Source organism: Salvelinus alpinus, chromosome 13 (assembly GCF_045679555.1).
Source record: "Salvelinus alpinus chromosome 13, SLU_Salpinus.1, whole genome shotgun sequence".
NCBI classification, from domain to species: domain Eukaryota; kingdom Metazoa; phylum Chordata; class Actinopteri; order Salmoniformes; family Salmonidae; genus Salvelinus; species Salvelinus alpinus.
The window spans coordinates 27412984-27433197 of NC_092098.1; the positions used below are offsets into that span (position 1 = coordinate 27412984).

The following is a 20214-nucleotide window of genomic DNA, read 5'->3' on the forward strand; positions in this document are numbered from 1 at the left end:
ATAAGTTAAATAATCTGTCTGTAAACAATTGTTGGAAAAATTACTTGTGTCATGCACAAAGTAGATGTCCTAACCAACTTGCCAAAAATATTAGTTTTAATGATCCAACCTAAGTGTATGTAAACTTCTGACTTCAACTGTATGTATGGTTTTGAAAAACGTTATAGTAGTGGTAGTGTCTGCAGTTGTAATGTGATGACTGGTTATAGTTGAAAAAGTAGGTAGATGAAAAGTTTGGTTTACTGTATCTCGCTTGAACGGTTCAAGAATTACTGTTGGTTATTTTATGCAAATGCTCTCAAATGTATTTAGTTATAGTTTATAAAAGTGTTAAAGAATTTGATAGCCTGAATGTTTTAAAGTTGGTCTTGTAGCTTAATGGACCAAGGAGCAGGACCATTTTCAATTGCTACCTCTGTATTCCTATGGTTCTCATTCAAACCCATGTTCATTTATGAACATTTTAAATGGTTACAGTAAAAAAATGACAATATATAGTTAAAAAAAAATCTGGGCAAGCAATTGTAATGCTTGCGAAAGTATTCAACCCCGTTGGCATTTTTCCTATTTTGTTGCCTTACAACCTGGAATTAAAATAGATTTTTGGGGGGGGTTTGTGCAATTTGATTTACACAACATGCCTATCACTTTGAAGATGCAACATATTTTTGTGTGTGTAACAAAACTTGAGCATGCATAACTATTCACCACCCCAAAGTCAATACTTTGAAGAGCCACCTTTTACAGCAATTACAGGTGTACGTCTCTTGGGATATGTCTCTATAAGCTTGGCACATCTAGCCACTGGGATTTTTGCCCAAAACTGCTCCAGCTCCTTCAAGTTGGATGGGTTCCGCTGATGTACAGCAATCTTTAAGTCATACCACAGATTCTCAATTGGATTGAGGTCTGGGCTTTGACTAGGCCATTCCAAGACATTTAAATGTTTCCCCTTAAACCACTCAAGTGTTGCTTTAGCAGTATGCTTAGGGTCATTGTCCTGCTGGAAGGTGAACCTCCGTCCCAGTCTCAAATCTCTGGAGTCTGACTTATTGGGAGACTGGTCAGAACGGCAGTTGTTCGGAAAAAGTTGGGGAAATGTGTTAATGCAGTTACTAAAAGAACTGTATCCTTAGATCCGTAGTGGGTATTTTTGTTTCGTTGCCAGATTGAAATATCAGAGAATTTGACAAAAATGTCATACTCTCCAATCTTTTGTCTAACTTGTTCGGAAAGTGGTCAAAAGTTGATGCTGTTACTTAAACAGCTGTAATGTTTGATTGGTACCAGATGATTCTGTTATAATTTCAGATTTGAATAGCAGAGAAGTAGAAGAAGATTTCTGTTGGAGACCCCTGGTTTACACGTTATAAAGTTTGAATGTCGTTTCTAGCTTAAACGGTATAAGAGGTGTTGTGTGAAGAAGAATAATAAGAAGTATGACGAAGATTTAAAGTTGGGAAGTCCTACCTAAATACAATTGCACGATTAACTAACCCTACACCTTATTCTACTATTTTTTTTAACCACCCCATTCCACTACTTTGACCCTAACTGACAGCCTGGGAGGACAGGACTCTTTCGTTCAACACACCTTGTAAATCTTCTGCAGTAAAACCTTGTACACCCAAGTACTTCTCTGCAGCTGCCACCACAATGTCTATTTTCTGTGACTTGCATACCCTTTCTGCGGTACAGTTGATAACCATGGCACTGAATGCTAAGAAGCCAACCTTACTGAAGCACAAATGTGTCACTCTGTATTGGCCTAGGCCTACCCTTGACTCATCATCCTCTACTCTCTTCACTGCCTCAGCAAATGACACCTTCTGTTCTACTCTGACAATGGCAACCTCAACCTGTCTCTCGCACCGGGCACTTCTGATCCCCAGCAATATTGGCACCCCCACAATTGACACACAGTTTTTTCCACCGATAGTACAAATTCCTTTGTGCCATGCCCTCCTGCACACTTCTCACATCTCAGAATCTCCCTCCTTCACAACATGACCATAAGCTTGGTATCTGAAACGCCTTAGTGGGTTTGGCACAAAAGCTCTCACGGGATAACTGACATATCCTAACATGAGTTTCAAAACTCAAAAGGACAGACAGTGTCTTCTCAGTTTCACCACACTTGCAACCGGCTGGCCAATAACCGCCATCCAAAATTCCATGACTGTCACAGCCTTGGTTTTAGGCCTTATGTGTAAACACTTTGTCTGTCACGACAAGCCTCCTGTAGACCACAAACTAAAGCATTGTCTCTAAAAACTTCCCCTGACACTTTCACTTCAACAGTTGCTCCACATACAGAACACTACACCACCAACAAACCACACTTGATGGTGTTGGTGACATTTCTAGTACAGGAAAGTTAGCTCACACTCAAATCAGAAATAAAGTTTTGGAAAACACAATTGTGGTAACATTTGGCAGTTATCAATGGGTCTTACTGGTACTAGTTGTCGGCAGGGTGGGAAATGTACTTTTTGGTCCGCCAGCCATTGTGGCAGGTACAGTAGATAAAAAAAATCTACCAGCCACTGACATTTTTTATCAGCCAAAACATTATTTTTTCTCCATAATTACTCAAACTCACAACAAAAGAACAAATAAACATGCTTTCTGTTTAAAAAACAATAAATGTATTACTAGTAAGAAGTAATGGGGTATATTGTGTAATTTCATTTTTGTAACCTGCATCTATTAACCAATGTATGTTAAAATAAATCATTTAGATCCAATAATAAAAACAGATAAACAGTTCTACAACTGAACATCAAGAATCAACAAAGTTCCTGCCCTGTCACAAAATGCTGAGTGATAGATCTGGGCTCTACGCTGACATTTTTTACAAGGAGTACATAATGTTTTAAGTATAAATGTAGAAACACACAAATAAATCTAGGAGAACAATGGCTAAAAGTTCATTAATAAACATTTTTGGGAGTGATCCATGCTCAATCAAGCACAATGATTAGGTGAGACAAAAATGTTCAGCTGGCCTTTTAAGGGATGGGCCATTATGGTAACTCCGGAACTCTATTGTCTGTGATGAGAAAAATCTCTGACTGCAACCTCTTCCTAGCAGCAGACAGTTGCAGCAAACTCAAACTAACATTGAAAAACATAGCATGTGAACAAAACGATGTAACTGGCCAAGAAACACAAGTACAAAGTCATACTTAGTAGCCTTTCTTGTCAATTCGACCAACTTCTACATGTGGGCTTAGGATAAAAACAAAACTGTTCCCAAATACTCTGTGTGACCACCCGCCACGAGGCTGGTGAAATATACATTCTTACCCGCCAATGACAAAACCGAATTTTCAACCCTGGTTGTCGGCTTCAAAGGCTATGATATGAGGTATTTTTAAGAGTGAATAAACTAATAGGACAGTGCTCATATCAATGGGATTATTTGGCCATTTCCTTCATTGTTCAGAATCTATAGCTTCCTTTCAGATGGCGCAAATGCATAATTTATTGCTATTTCATTACTTTAACAGAACGTTTCCTTAAAGTTCAAACATGATTACATTTAATTTAATTTTTGCTAGATGTGCCAAGCTTATAGACATATCCCAAGAGACTTGCAGCTGTAACTGCTGCAAAAGGTGTCTCCACAAAGTATTGACTTTGGGGGGGTGAATAGTTATGCACGCTAAAGTCTTCTGTTTTTTTGTCTTATTTCTTGTTTGTTTCACGAAAAATATTTTGCATCTTCAAAGTGGTAGGCATGTTGTGTAACTAAAATGATTACAACCCCCCAAAAAATTCAATTTTAATTCCAGGTTGTAAGGCAACAAAATAGGAAAAATGTCAAGGGGGTAAATACTTTCGCAAGCCACTGTATTTTAAGTCATGTTCTTAGAACATTAAGAAACATTTTAATAAAAAACCAGACAACATTAGTAAAGTTCAAATAGTGTTCTGAGAATGTTTTTGAAAAACATTTACATTTACATTCTGTTCTCAGAGTCAACAAAATGTTCTATCCTCTATCTTGTGTGTTAAGGTGTGATGGCCGCGCACACTAGTTGGCCTCACCAGATCTTAATGAGAGTTTGTTTCCTTTGAAATGGGGTATTTTTGAATACACTCAAATCAACAGCTTTGTATGAGTTAAAAATAACATTGCATGCTAGCTCCATCCTGGTGGTGCAATGGACTAATGGATGGAGAACAGAATATCATAGGTTTGAATCTCACTGATGCTGTGCCACAAAAAAAAAATGCTTGCATGATTAATGCCTAAGCAAATTAATTTATGTGTTGCATCTGTGCTTGGAGTTCAAAACAGTTAAACATGCACTATGCAGAAATCTCTTCGCCAATCCCTGGTTGCTAAAATTCTAGTAGTTCACCTAATTTCAGTTTGTGACAAAAAAAGCAAGTTTAGTGTAGAGAACAGTGGAGGCTCCTCAGAGGAGAAGGGGAGAACCATCCTCAGTGAATTTCATGAAAATAAAAGTAGTGAAACATTAAAAGTTATCCTTTTTAGATAAAACTATACTAAATACATTCACGTCACCAAATAATTGATTAAAACAAACTGTTTTGCAATGAAGGTTTACAGTAGCCTCCACAGCGCTTTGTAGGGTAGCACCATGGTGTAGCCAGAGGACAGCTAGTTTCCATCCTCCACTGGGAGGACAATGCAAAACCTAGGAGGCTCATGGTTCTCTCCCCCTTCCATAGACATACACAGTAATTATGACAACTTCCGGAGGACGTCCTCCAACCTATCAGAGCTCTTGCATCATGAACTGACAAGTTGTCCACCCAATCAAGCTTGCGAATGTAGCTAGCTAGTTTAGGCTACTCAAACACCTGGCTCAAACAGAGAGGGATGCTATGTTAGCTAGCTGGCTGTGGGTATCCAAAACTGGAACTTTTCCAAGTCAAGGTAAGCTTTTGGTTTTATTAATTTATTGGCACCAGGCCCGCAGGTGTAACTGCTTGCTGACTACACTGTACTGCCTGATTGTAACAGGTTTACTAATGTGTTAGTTCTAGTAGCTATGTTGAATATGACCTTAGCTAATAATGGTGATAACGATGTAGGCTGTGTGTAGCGGTTATGAGTAGAGGTCGACCGATTATGATTTTTCAATGCCGATACCGATACCGATTATTGGAGGACAAAAAAAGCTGATACCGATTAATCGGCCGATTTATTTAAAAAAAATGTTTATATATATATATATATATATATATATATATATATATATATATCATACACACACACGCACTTTTGTAATAATGACAATTGCAACAATACTGAATGAACAATGAACACTTTTATTTTAACTTAATATAATACATAAATACACACACGCACACAGCTCTGAAGTGACAATGATACTGAAGAGTCTGCTTAGGAGACAAATACTCTCAACTGTTTGAATAAAAATAGAGTTTAAGATACCTGTGATGAATGTTGAAAACAAAAACTTTAATTTCTATATGCAGGAAATCCTATTTTAATAATGGGCATGGTAAGAATTGACAACCAAAGTGCGAGTCATAATTCCCATGACACCTAGCAAAATCTGAAAAGCGGTTCCTTCATTTATTCCATAGGATATTTTTAGATTCACTTAAAATAAGGTCTGTGTTTCGTGTAGGCTTACATCACCGTGCCAATTTTATAACTGTGTAGATATCCATAGGACAAGGTAACTCTGATCAATATTGGCTAAATATAAGCGAAGATAAAAAAAAAATTGTAGACTGGATTTATGAAAATATGTTGACAAACGTTACCTTATCCTAGTGAGATTTACACGTGAAAACGTTGAGGCGGTTTAAGCCTGCACGAAACACAGACCTTATTTGAAGTAGATCAAGACATTCTCTATGGAAGACATGAACGGTAAAATAACGAAGGAACCCCTTTCAAATTCAGCCGCAAGTTATTACAGGAATTATAACGCGTCGACTATTTCTCTCTAAACCATATACCTTTGACTAATCCGGAAACTATCACCTCGAAAACAAAACGTTTATTCCGTTCCGTATTTTATCTAACGGGTGGCATCCATGAGTCTAAATATTCCTGTTACATTGCACAACCTTCAATGTTGTCATAATTACGTAAAGTTCTGGCAAATTAGTTTGCAAAGAGCCAGGCGGCCCAAACTGTTGCATATACCCTGACTCTGCGTGCAATAAACGCAAGAGAAATGACACAATTTCATCTGGTTAATATTGCCTGCTAACCTGGATTTATTTTAGCTAAATATGCAGGTTTAAAAATATATACCTGTGTATTGATTTTAAGAAAGGCATTGATGTTTATGGTTAAGTAAGTTTTTTATAAGATAAGTTTAATTCTAGCTAGCAACTTACCTTAGCTTACTGCATTCGCTAACAGGCAGGCTCCTCGTGGAGTGCAATGTAATCAATGCAAGATTGGATCCCCCGAGCTGACAAGGTTAAAAATCTGGCGTTCTGCCCGTGTTCCTAGGCCGTCATTGAAAATAAGAATGTGTTCTTAACTGACTTGCCTAGTTAAATAAAGATTAAATAAAGGTGTACATTTTTTTCTAAATAAAATAAAAAATAATCGGCAAATCGGTGCCCAAAAATACCGATTTCCGATTGTTATGAAAACTTGAAATCGGCCCCGATTAATCGGCCATTCCGATTAATCGGTCGACCTCTAGTTATGATATGGTGGTTTGGCTTGGAAAGATTTTTTTGCCTGGTCACAGACAGCTGATATGTTGTGAACTGAAGCCCACAAGCGAAGGGTAAAGGTGGAGGAGGAGAGAGTGTAGATATGAGAATAAATTATAGCTACAACGATCAAAGTGATCATGCTGTTTGTATGTGGCTGCTATGAAACTGTGTTTCGTGTGATCAGGGGTGTATTCATTCCGCCGAATCTGTTAAACTTTCTTAAACCAAAGCAAACGGAATGAAATGGGGATAAACATATCTGAATATGTCCAATAGAAACTCTTGTTTAAAATTGTTGGACTAATGATTACACTCTAGATCAGCTAGATGCAAGCAAGAGTGCAAGGCAGTATTGAATGTGTCACTGTCTGTTACCTTGATTAATCAAATTTCTCTCGACCTGTGCACCTACGTTGTAAACTTTAATTCATAGGCTAGGTTGTAGCAATCTCATTATGGATACAGGGAAAATTCGAGTAGTAGCCTAAACCTATTGTTACATTGAGCTGGGTGAATGGAATATGAATGACAGTCATCCAATATGCTGTAATAGAAATGCCATGCTCATAAAAATATATAATCGTCCTCCCTCATCTTAAAACGGCACCGACTGCCACTGGTAAAGAATCATCGTGCCATCAAAACCGCTGTGAAATATCTTTTCCATAACCAAAAAGATTGTATTTTCATCTGTTTGAAGCTGGTGTACAAAACCAAAAGTAAAATATGCCATAACAAAACTTAAGGGAAGCATAGAAATAGCGCACAAAGAAAATAATCTACCAATTCTTAGACTTGCTTTCAATGAGAATGACAGATCTATAAGTCACATTTCTATGTGAATTTGGTCAGGTATCCCAAAAAGTTAAATATTGTAGCTTTAACCAAAACTAAGCTAGCAGTGTTATTAAAAGTCTAATTGAAACATTCAGTGTTTTCAATAAGGAAAACATGAATAAAACTTCCTGGGAAAACTTTCAGGGAACCACAGTAAAACGTTCAAATAACCTCCCTGCAACCTAAAGATTAACGTTCCCAGAACAGGTGAAATTTTCACTTCAGTTCTCAGTTCTCAGGAAACTTATGGCTTGTTCCCAAAACCAATGGAAAACCAAAAACATACGTTCCCACAACTTCCAAGGAACCAAATGTGCTAGCTGGGATGTGATTGTGCAATATCCCTTCCAAATCTAAGGAAATGCTGTTTGCCTAAAGTACTTTAGGCCTGAGAGGGAATTAAAGAATCATTACTTTCATGAACCACCACCACAGTAAATAACCTAACATTTTCTTGAATCAACAAGAGTTTCAAATAAAATAACATTTTATTGGTCACATCAACATATTTAGCATATGTTACTGCGGGTGTAGTGAAATGCTTGTGTTCCTTGGTCCAACAGCGCAGTAGTATCTAATAATTCACAACAATAAACACATCTAAAAGTAAAAGTATTAGGAAATATATAAATATTAGGATGAGCAACGTCAGAGTATATACACATGAAATTAGTAAATCCGTATGTAAACATTATTAAAGTGACCAGTGATTCCATGTCTATGTACATAAGGCAGCAGTCTCTAAGGTGCAGGGTTGAGAAACCGGGTGGTAGCCGGCTAGTGACAGTGACTACGTTCTGGGCAGGGTACTGGGTGGAGGCCGGCTATTGATAGCTATTTAAGAGTCTGATGGCCTTGAGATAGAAGCTGTTTTTCAGTCTCTCGGTCCCAGCTTTGATGCACCTGTACTGACCTCGCCTTCTGGATGATAGCGGGGTGAACAGGCAGTGGTTGTTGTTCTTGATGATCTTTTTGGCCTTCCTGTGACATCGGGTGGTGTAGGTGTAGGTACCTGGAGGTGTAGGTACCTGGAGGGCAGGTAGTTTGCCCCCGGTGATGCGTTGTGCAGACCTCACTACCCTCTGGAGAGCCTTACGGTTGTGGGCGGAGCAGTTGCCGTACCAGGTGGTGATACAGCCCGACAGGACGCTCTCGATTGTGTATCTGTAAAAGTTTGAGTGTTTTCGGTGACAAGCCAAATTTCTTCAGCCTCCTGAGATGGAAGAGGCGCTGTTACGCCTTCTTCACCACGCTGTCTGTGTGGGTGGACCATTTCAGTTTGTCCGTGATGTGTACACTGAGGAACTTAACACTTTACACCTTCTCCACTACTGTCCCGTCGATGTGGATAGGGGGGTGCTCCCTCTGCTGTTTCCTGAAGTCCACGATCATCTCCTTTGTTTTGTTGACGTTGAGTATCAGGTTATTTTCCTGACACCACACTCCGAGGGCCCTCATCGGCGTGCATGGCCATGCAGTCATGGGTGAACAGGGAGTACAGGAGAGGGCTGAGAACGCACCCTTGTGGGGCCCCAGTGTTGAGGATCAGCGGGGTGGAGATATTGTTTCCTACCCTCACCACCTGGGGGCGGCCCGTCAGAAAGTCCAGGACCCAGTTGCACAGGGCGGGGTCGAGACCCAGGGTCTTGAGCTTAATGACGAGTTTGGAGGGTACTATGGTGTTAAATGCTGAGCTGTAATTGATGAACAGCATTCTTACATAGTTATTCCTCTTGTCCAGATGGTTTAGGGCAGTGTGATTGTGTCGTCTGTGGGTCTATTGGAGTGGGTCTAGGGTGTCAGGTAGGGTGGAAGTGATATGATCCTTGACTAGTCTCTCAAAGCCCTTCTTGATGACGGAAGTGAGTGCTACGGGGTGATAGTCGTTTAGCTCCGTTACCTTAGTTTTCTTGGGAACAGGAACAATGGTGGCCCTCTTGAAGCATGTGGGACCAGCCGACTGGGATAGGGATTAAACACACCAGCCAGCTGATCTGCGCATGCTCTGAGGATGCGGCTAGGGATGCCGCCTGGGCCGGAAGCCTTGCGAGGGTTAACATGTTTAAATGTTTTACTCACATTGGCTGCAGTGAAGGAGAGCCCGCATGTTCCGGTAGCGGGCCGTGTCAGTGGCACTGTATTGTCCTCAAAGCGAGCAAAGAAGTTGTCTGGGAGCAAGACATCGGGGTCCGCGACGGGGCTGGTTTTCTTTTTGTAATCCGTGATTGACTGTAGACCCTGCCACATACGTCTCGTGTCTGAGCCGTTGAATTGCGACTCTACTTTGTCTCTATACTGATGCTTAGCTTGTTTGATTGCCTTGCGGAGGGAATAGCTACACTGTTTGTATTTGGTCATGTTTCTGGTTGCCTTGACATGATTAAAAGCTGTGGTTCGCACTTTCAGTTTTGAGCGAATGCTGCCATCAATCCACGGTTTCTGGTTGGGGAAGGTTTTAATAATCACCGTGGGTACAACATCACCGATGCACTTGCTAAAAAACTGGTCAGCATATACATCAATGTTGTTGTCTGAGGCTATTTGGAACATATCCCAGTCCACGTGACCTAAGCAATCTTGAAGCGTGGAATCAGATTGGTCGGACCAGCGTTGAACAGACCTGAGCACGGGCGTTTCCTGTTTTAGTTTCTGTCTATAGGCTGGGAGCAACAACATGGAGTCGTGGTCAGATTTGCCGAATGGAGGGCGAGGGAGGGCTTTGTATGCGTCGCGGAAGTTAGAGTAGCAATGATCCAGAATGCTTTCAGCCCGTGTCGCGCATTCGATATGCTGATAAAATTTAGGGAGCCTTGTTTTCAGATTTGTTAAAATCCCCAGCTACAATAAATGCAGCCTCAGGATATGTGGTTTCCAGTTTACATAGAGTCCAATTAAGTTCTTTCAGGGCCGTCGAGGTGTCTGCTTGGGGGGGGATATACACGGCTGATTATAATCTAAGAGAATTCTCTTGGTAGATAATGCGGTCGGCATTTGATCATAAGGAATTGTAGGTCAGGTGAACAAAAGGACTTGAGTTCCTGTATGTTGTTATGATCACACCACGACTCGTTAATCATAAGGCATACACCCCCGCCCTTCTTCTTACCAGAGAGATGTTTGTTTCTGTCGGCGCGATGCGTGAAGAAACCGGGCCCACACGTATCCCGAGTGAGCCATGTTTCCGTGAAACAGAGAATGTTACAATCTCTGACGTCTCTCTGAAAGGCAACCCTTGCTCGAATTTCATCTACCTTGTTGTCAAGAGACTGGACATTGCCGAGTAGTATACTCGTGAGCGATGTGCCCGCCTACAGAGCCTGACCAGAAGACCGCTCCGTTTGCCCCTTCTGCGGCGCCGTTGTTTTGGGTCGCCTACTGGGATCCGATCCATTGTCCTGGGTGGTTGTCCAAACAGAGGATCCGCTTCGGGAAAGTCGTATTCCTGGTCGTAATGTTGGTAAGTTGACATTGCTCTTATATCCAATAGTTCTTCCCAGCTGTATGTAATAAGTCTTACGATTTCCTGGGTTACACCAAACACAGCCTAGTTACTCTTGAATAGCAAATTGAGGCCTATCCTTGAAATAGCCTAATTGAAATGGCATTGTAATCTTTCTAGGCATACACACAACAAAACGTAGCAACATGGCTTCCATTTAATTGCCGTTATCCAGTCATGCTGCTACAGATCAGGGTCTGCAAAGACTGAAAGGGGGGGTCAATAAGGTTACATAATCAGGATATCATTTTTGAATTTATAATTTCTTATCGTTTTGATAATTTCTCAATATTATGTTTGCGGTAGTTGCCTGTATCTGCACCAAAACCCCAGTATTTTTCCTTCATTGCTTGTTCTCCATTTTCTTTTTAAACAGGGAGCCAATTTGTTTTCAGCACTTTTATTTTCATGACTGATCAAAATCAAAAGTTGTTTTCTCATGGCTCTCTCTTGTCCCTCTGCAGCAGACATATGGTGAGTAATATGTTTAGAACATCGAATCGCAATAAAATCACAGTATCGAATAGCAATACATATAGAATGTGAGAATCGTGATACAAGTATCAGCACCTAAGTATCGTGATAATATCCTATTGTGAGATCCCTGGCAATACCCAGCTCTAGTTCCCAGACCTTAAAATACCTAACGCTACATCTGTAATGTCTCTAACTCAACTCATACAGATGAGATAGCCTAGAGCACATTAGGCCTACTTCCACAAATTCCATTGGCTTGTTCAGGTTTCACATGTCACTGCAACCTCTCTCCCATACTGCCACTCAGCAAATAGAAGGCTACAGTATATGATAGACTAGCTATATCTGTCCAACAGTTATTACAACCTATTAATAACTTATTAATATGTCCTTGTTTTTTATATCCTATGTTAGTTATATTACGTTTAGAGTTGTATTTATAGGTATTTCATGGGTAATACTCCATTAGTTGCAATCACTGAGGCTATAACATACCAGGCCAAATTTCATATAATTTCATCTGTATTATGCAATCTGGCCTGACATTTGTGGTATGAATATATGGGCCTGACATACGGTAATATGCATCCTCCCACTATCATACTCCCTTCCCTCACGACTCGGATACCGTCATTCATAATCACAACGTTCCTATTTCCCAAACTAGAAAATCGCATCAATGACTTGGTTGAACACGATCCCTTATTCATATCAGCATAAATGCGATGTAACGTTGTGTTGTTTACAATCATATGGTGGTTAGGAGAAGTGTGGCATATTGAAATCAACACAAAAAACGTTAGCTGGAAGCCAAAATAAAATATAGCCACAGATCGAAAGCCAGAGCAGCATCTGAATTCGTAGCTAATGACAAAATGAGGTTATCCATTGTGAATAACGCTGCAATGTGCGTGGCACTGTGTAAATAAGAGGTGAAAGTAGTTAACTAACGTTAAATTACAATTCCCAAAGTTGAAGATGAATGTAATTTAACGTTACGTACCTGAAACCACAAGGGCCTCATTTGGTCCAACTGTGTGGCAATTACCCATGTTATTTAAAAACACGGATCCCAAACCAAGTGCCTAGGTCGCCTACAAATCTGTTGCAACACAACCGAGAATAAAAACCTAACGTAACAGACCGATTTCTCTCGTCTTCGAAGCCGTTACCTGCCCCGCCCCTATCATTATGAGAGAAGAGGTCCCCCGGGATTTCACCTCGGCCGACGTCAAAACAAGAGGGGTCCAGCTGCGACGTCATCTCTCAGAGCAGTCATCCCTCAGGGTCTCTATGCTGCCATCTACTGATATGACATCTCTCAGTGCGTTGCAGAATGACAATCCAAAGAGTTGTATAATTAAACCAAGATAGACCACAGCCTGTCGTTTCAAACGGAATCAAACGCGTCATAGTCGGCAGAACAAGCAAGGAGGTGGGCAGAACCAAGCACAAGCTAGCGAGATCCTATTGGCGTGTTCTAGAACACATTTGCTAATTTCCGTTACGGAACGCCTACTCTGTGAAGTGCGCGTGTGCAATAACTAAATTCGCCTTTGCACTCCTAAACAACGCATTTTTTTAAACTTTAGCAAAGGGTAAAGTCTATACAACTTAGTCCACTCTGTTAATAACAGATTATAGTTTTGGGAACCGGAAACTATATTGAGATCAAATGTTTCATTGATTATAAATCGCTCCCGAGTGGCACGGTGGTCTAAGGCACTGCATCTCAATGCAAGAGGCATCACTACAGTCTCTGGTTTGAATCCAGGCTGTACCACATCCAGCTGTTATTGGGAGTCCCATAGGGCGGTGCACAATTGACCCAGCGTCGTCCGGGTTTGGCCGGGGTAGGACGTCATTGTAAATAAGAATTTGTTCTGAACTGACTTGCCTAGTTAAATAAAGGTTAAATACAACAACAAAAAATTAGCAGAATGTTGACCAAAATCCATCTTGTTCAATCTTCTCCCATTGTCGGCCACTGGGCTTCCTCTCGCTACCATATTTGGTAGTGAGTGGAAACGCCAAGCTGATGCATCACATTTATACATCCGTTGAAATATCTGTCTCATTGTTCTATCTGTTTTAAATATTAAATGACAAACATTGCGCTAGTTGACGTACCTTCCCGCTTGTTTTGTCTCATTGTTCTATCTGTGGCGCATCTTTCAGGAAAAATTGGGGTGTCAAAAGGGGTGGGTGTTTCGAAAGGAACTATATAAAGAGAAGTGGGGGTTTCGAAAGGAGTCTTTTAATAATATGGCTGGGGGGCAGTATTGAGTAGCTTGGATGAATAAGGTGCCCAGAGTAAACTGCCTGCTACTCAGGCCCAGAAGCTAAGATATGCATATTATTAGTAGATGTGGATAGAAAACACTCTGAAGTTTCTAAAACTATTTGAATGATGTCTGTGAGTATAACATAACTCATATGGTAGGCAAAAACCTGAGAAAAAATCCAACCAGGAAGTGGGAAATCTGAGGTTTGTAGTTTTTCAACTCTTTGCCTATCCAAGATACAGTGTACATTTGGTCCGATTGCACTTCCTAAGGCTTCCACTAGATGTCAACGGTCTTTAGAACCTTGTTTGAGGCTTCTACTGTGAAGGGGGAGAGAATGAGAGTTTTTTCAACCAGAGGTCTGGCATACTGCCATGAGCTCAGTCTCTAGCGCGCCCGTGAGAGTTAGCTGCGTTCTATTGCATTTCTAAAGACAAAGGAATTCTCCGGTTGAAACATTATTGAAGATTTATGTTAAAAACATCCTAAAGATTGATTCTATACATCGTTTGACATGTTTCTACGAACTGTAACGGAACTTTTTGACTTTTCGTCGCGCGAACAAAACGCGCGAACAAAAAGGAGGTATTTGGACATAAATGATGGACTTTATCGAACAAAACAAACATTTATTGTGGAACTGGGATTCCTGGGAGTGCATTCTGATGAAGATCATCAAAGGTAAGTGAATATTTATAATGCTATTTCTGACTTCTGTTGACTCCACAACATGGCGGGTACCTCTATGGCTTGTTTTTGTGTCTGAGCGCCGTACTCAGATTATTGCATGGTGTGCTTTTTCCGTAAAGTTTTTTTGAAATCTGACACAGCGGTTGCATTAAGGAGAAGTGGATCTATAATTCCATGTATAACACTTGTATTTTCATCAACATTTATGATAAGTATTTCTGTAAATTGATGTGGCTCTCTGCAAAATCACCAGATGTTTTGGAAGCAAAACATTACTGAACATAACGCGCCAATGTAAACTGATATTTTTGGATATAAATATGAACTTTATCGAACAAAACATACATGCATTGTGTAACATGAAGTCCTATGAGTGTCATCTGATGAAAATCATCAAAGGTTAGTGATTCATTTTATCTCTATTTCTGCTTTTTGTGACTCCTCTCTTTGGCTGGAAAAATGGCTGTGTTTTTCTGTGACTAGGTGCTGACCTAACATAATCGCATGGTATGCTTTCGTTGTAATGCCTTTTTGAAATCGGACACTGTGGTGGGATTAACAACAAGTTTATCTTTAAAATGGTGTATAATACTTTTATGTTTGAGGAATTTTAATTATGAGATTTCTGTTGTTTGAATTTGGCGCCCTGCACTTTCACTGGCTGTTGTCAAATCGATCCCGTTAACATCCATCATTCCTTCAATTCTGACCAGTTTCCCTGTACCTGGATGCTGTTCTCAGGGTGATGAGAGGTGTTGGGTTTGCGCCAGACATAACGTTTTCCTTGATGGCCAAAAAGCTAAATTTTAGTCTCATCTGACCAGAGTACCTTCTTCCATATTTTTGTGGAGTCTCCCACATGCCTTTTGGCGAACACAAAACATGTTTGCTTATTTTTTTCTTTAAGCAATGGCTTTTTCTGGCCACTCTTCCGTAAAGCCCAGCTCTGTGGAGTGTACGGCTTAAAGTGATCCTATGGACTCCAATCTCAGCTGTGGAGCTTTGCATCTCCTTCAGGGATATCTTTTGTCTCTTTGTTGCCTCTCTGATTAATGCCCTCCTTGCCTGGTCTGTGAGTTTTGGTGGGCGGTCCTCTCTTGGCAGGTTTGTTGTGGTGCCATATTCTTTCCATTTTTGAAAAATGGATTTAATGGTGTTCAGTGGGATGTTCAAAGTTTCTGATATTTTTTAATAACCCAACCCTGATCTGTACTTCTCCACAACTTTGTCCCTGACCTGTTTGGGGAGCTCCTTGGTCTTCACGGTGTTGCTTTATTGGTGGTGCCCCTTGCTTAATGGCGTTGCAGACTCTGGGACCTTTCAGAACATGTGTGTGTGTATATATACTGAGATCATGTGACAGATTATGCGACACTTGAATTGCACACAGGTGGACTTTATTTAACTAATTATGTAACTTCTGAAGGAAATTGGTTGCACCAGATCTTATTTAGGGGCTTCATAGCAAAGGGGGTGAATACTTTTATTTATTTATTTATTTTTACATTTTTTGGAACAAGTTATTTTTTTCAATTTAAATGGCTGGTTGTAATGCAACAAAATAGAAAAAACGCCAAGGGGGATGAATAGTTTTGCATGGCACTGTACACTACCGGTCAAAAGTTTTAGAACACCTACTCATTCAAGAGTTTTTCTTAATGTTTACTATTTTCTACATTGTAGAATAATAGTGAGAACATCAAAACTATGAAATAACACATATAGAATCATGTAGTAACCAAAAAAAGTGTTATACAAATCAAAGTATATTTTATATTTGAGAATCTTCAAATAGCCATCCTTTGCGTTGATGACAGCTTTGCACACTCTTGGCATTCTCTCAATCAGCTTCATGAGGTAGTCACCTGGAATGCAACAAAATAGGAAAAACGCCAAGGGGGATGAATACTTTTTTGCAAGGCACTGTACGTGTGAGTAAGAGTGACAGTGAAGGTGCGTGTGTCTGAATGGGGGAGAGGTTGTTGAAAGTCACCCAGTAAAATACTACTTGAGTAAAAGTCTAATGGCCATAGAGTCAGTGGACGGCCATAGAGTCAGTGTGGATAGTCTGTGGGCGAGAGAAAGCAGTAGTTGTTAGCCATCTACCAGTCTTATGACCAGGGTATAGAAGCTGTTTTGGAGTCTGTTGGTCTGAGCCTTGATAAACCGGTACCGCATTACGGTTGGGAACATGGAGAACAGTCCATGGCCTTTTCTCAATTAAATTCCGTCAACTCCTGTGTCCTCTCTCCTCTGTCCTCTCTGGCCTCCTTTTGAAAGGTTACGGAGGAGAGGACGCGAGGAAAGGGATATTCAGACCCTTTGCTATGAGACTCAAAATTCAGCTCAGGTGCATCTTGTTTCCATTGATCATCCTCAATGTTTCTACAACTTGATTGGAGTCTACCTGTGGTAAATTCAAATAATTGGAAGTGATTTGTAAAGGCACACCCCTATATACAGTGCATTCGGAAAGTATTCAGATCGCTTGACTTTTTACCCATTTTGTTACGTTACAGCGTTATTCTAAAATTGATTATATTGTTTTTTCCCCCATCAATCTACACACAATACCCCATAATGGGGGAGTCTCCCATTCTTCTCTGCAGATCCTCTCAAGCTCTGTCAGGTTGGATGGGGAACGTCGCTGCACAGCTATTTTCAGGTCTCTCCAGAGATGTTAGAATGGGTTCAAGTCCGACCTCTGGCTGGGCCACTCAAGGACATTCAGAGACTTGTCCCGAAGCCACTCCTGTGTTGTCTTGGCTGTGTGCTTAGCGTCGTTGTCCTGTTTGAAGGTGAACCTTCGCCCAGGTCTGATGTGCTGAGTGCTCTGGAGCAGGTTTTCATCAAGGATCTCTCTGTACTTTGCTCCGTTCAACTTTCTCTTGATCCTAACTAGTCTCCCAGTCCCTGCCACTGAAAAAACCTCCCCACAGGATTATGCTGCCACCTCCATGCGTCACCGTAGGGATGGTGCCAGGTTTCCTCCAAACATGACGCTTGGCATTCAGGCCAAAGAGTTCAATCTTAGTTTCATCAGACCAGATAATGTTGTTTCTCATTGTCTGGGAGTTCTTTAGGTGGCTTTTGGCAAATTCCAAGCTGGCTATCATATGCCTTTTGCTGAGGAGTGGCTTCCGTCTGGCAACTCTACCATAAAGGCCTGATTGGTGGAGTGCTGCAGAGATGGTTGTCCTTCTGGAAGGTTCTCCCTTGTCCACAGTGGAACTCTGGAGCTCTGTCAGAGTGACCATCGGGTTCGTGGTCACCTCCCTGACCAAAGCCCTTCTCCCCCGATTGCTCAGTTTGGCCAAGCGGCCAGCTCTAGGAAGAGTCTTGGTGGTTCCAAACTGTTTCCATTAAAGAATGATGGAGGCCACTGTGTTCTTGGGGAGCTTCAATGATGGCAAAAAAAAATGTGCACCCTTCCCCAGATCTGTGCCTCGACACAATCCTGTCTCGAAACTCTACGTACAATTCCTTCAACCTCATGGCTTGGTTTTTTTCTCGGACATGCAGTTGTAGTCAGGAATGGGAGAGTGATTGTTTCCTACAGAGCACAAAATGTGTACATTTCTTGACGTCTTTGAAAAGCAAGTCTGGTAAAGATCTTTTTTGTCTTAAAGAGGCAGTTTTTGTATTTTGAGACGGTTTTGAATAAGCTAAGTAGACAATAGACAGAGGGGAGCATCATTTGTCTGATTCTCTGTGATAATAGTAAGGGAATAATGCATTTTATTTTGTAAAGTGGTATCTTGCATCAAACAACACAAAAAGTTGATAAACAGGTTAATATCAAGCCCTGTATTCTTTTCTCTCCAAAAGTCTCATGAAATGTAGGCCTACATTCAACACCACACATTGGCCATTGTTTTTAATGGTAGGCCACTCTGGTAGGCCTACATTAGGATCAAATAGCCATCGTATCCTACTTGACCACTGAAACTGTAACTGAAAGCAGGTACAGCCTCAGTGTTCACAGTAAATACGCACTTGAAGTTCCACAGAATTTTCACAATGTTGAAATTTACGCTCTGCACCAGAAAACATTTGAGGGAACATTGGGTATTAATACTTTCTGGAGGCACTATACATCTTTATGTGCACTAACTAATATCATAGGATTATTCATTTGGTGTTCAACACATGAGGAAGTGGAAAATCAAAACTAATTAACTAACTAGATTGCTAACTCTAAGTAAAATGTATATAGGTTCAGAACTTTTGTGAAATAGCACAGTTACAAATATATGGCAAATAGAAATCAAACTGGATGGACATCAGAAATAGAGGAAGGCCAGGACTAAAAACAAACAAAATATAACTATTGTAAAATAGATTGTGTCTGTAAAATGTGTATAGTATGTATAAGCTGGAAGTAGAAGCCCAAGTGTTGTTGTTTATTAGTTTACTCCAATTGGGGATAGGGGTGGTAGGCTTTGTGGGGAATAATAAAGGAAAGGATATTCAAAAAAAAAAAGTGTATGTGTATTAACACTACCGTTCAAAAGTTTGGGGTCACTTAAATTTCCTTGTTTTTGAAAGAAAAGCACAGTTTTTGACCATTTAAAATAACATCAAATTGATCAGAAATGCAGTGTAGACATTGTTAATGTTGTAAATTACTCGTAGCTGGAATCAGCAGATTTCTTTTAGGGAATATCTACATGGGTGTACAGAGGCCCATTATCAGCAACCATCACTCCTGTGTTCCAATGATATGTGGTGTTAGCTGATCTAAGTTTATAATTTTAAAAGGCTAATTGATCATTAGAAAACCCTTACGCAAATATGTTAGCACAGCTGAAAACTGTTGTTCTAGTTAAAGAAGCAATAAAACTGGCCTTCCTTCACGTCAACAGTGAAGAGGTGACTCCAGGATGCTGGCCTTCTAGGCAGAGTTCCTCTGTCCAGTGTCTGTTCTTTTGCCCATCTTAATCTTTTCTTTTTATTGGCCAGTCTGAGATATGGCTTTTTCTTTGCAACTCTGCCTAGAGGGCCAGCATCCCGGAGTCGCCTCTTCACTGTTGACGTTGAGACTGGTGTTTTGCGGGTACTATTTAATGAAACTGCCAGTTGAGGACTTGTGAGGTGTCTGTTTCTCAAACTAGACACTATGATGTACTTGTCCTCTTGCTCAGTCAGTTGTGCACCGGGGCCTCCCACTCCTCTTTCTATTCTGGTTAGAGCCAGTTTGTGCTGTTCTGTGAAGGGAGTAGAACACAGCGTTGTATGAGATCTTCAGTTTCTTAGCAATTTCTTGCATGGAATAGCCTTCATTTCTGAGAACAAGAATAGACTGAGAAGTTTCAGAAGGAAGTTCCATGACATGGGCACATCCAGGTTTGAGAGTAGGAATACTTTGAATGCAATTGATAAATGTATTTCATCATCCCTCTCTCTCCTCTTGTGCAACAGGGGATCCTGGTGTTCACAATCATCCAGTTTAAACCAGCCAGCTATGAGGACTACGTGTATCCCCCGTGGGCTCAGGGGATTGGCTGGGTCATCGCCATGGCGTCCATCATCTGGATCCCCAGAGCTCTTCTCACACTGTGGGTTCTGCCTGGCTTATTCAATGAGATACTGAATTACTATATACTCATCTGTCAGTCTCTATCTCTCTCAATCTCTCTCTCTCTCTATTCATCTACCTACCTATAGCATTATTATAGCATTAGTAAAAATAAAAAAGCCAACTGACTCAAAGTCCAAAGGGTGTGCCAGGTTTTT

The 20214-nt window shown here is 40.7% G+C and overlaps 2 protein-coding genes across 4 annotated transcripts in view; one reads left to right on the top strand and one right to left on the bottom strand.

Moving 5' to 3' along the window:
* Positions 1-12897, bottom strand: part of LOC139537458 (flotillin-2a-like) — a 48712-nt gene extending 35815 nt beyond the window's left edge. Inside the window, exon 1 of one of the 2 annotated variants that reach the window (XM_071338768.1) lies at positions 12507-12897. In XM_071338768.1, the coding sequence (XP_071194869.1) occupies positions 12507-12555 (49 nt within the window). In that variant the 5' untranslated portion in view covers positions 12556-12897. The remainder of the gene's footprint in view (positions 1-12506) is intronic. The other variant, XM_071338772.1, reaches the window with a different exon arrangement.
* Positions 1-20117, top strand: part of LOC139537457 (T-box transcription factor TBX6L-like) — a 78507-nt gene extending 58390 nt beyond the window's left edge. For both annotated transcript variants that reach the window (XM_071338765.1, XM_071338766.1), the window contains exon 10: positions 19900-20117. In XM_071338765.1, coding sequence (XP_071194866.1) covers positions 19900-19931 — 32 coding nt within the window. In that variant the 3' untranslated portion in view covers positions 19932-20117. The remainder of the gene's footprint in view (positions 1-19899) is intronic.
* Positions 20118-20214: the final 97 nt, after the last annotated feature.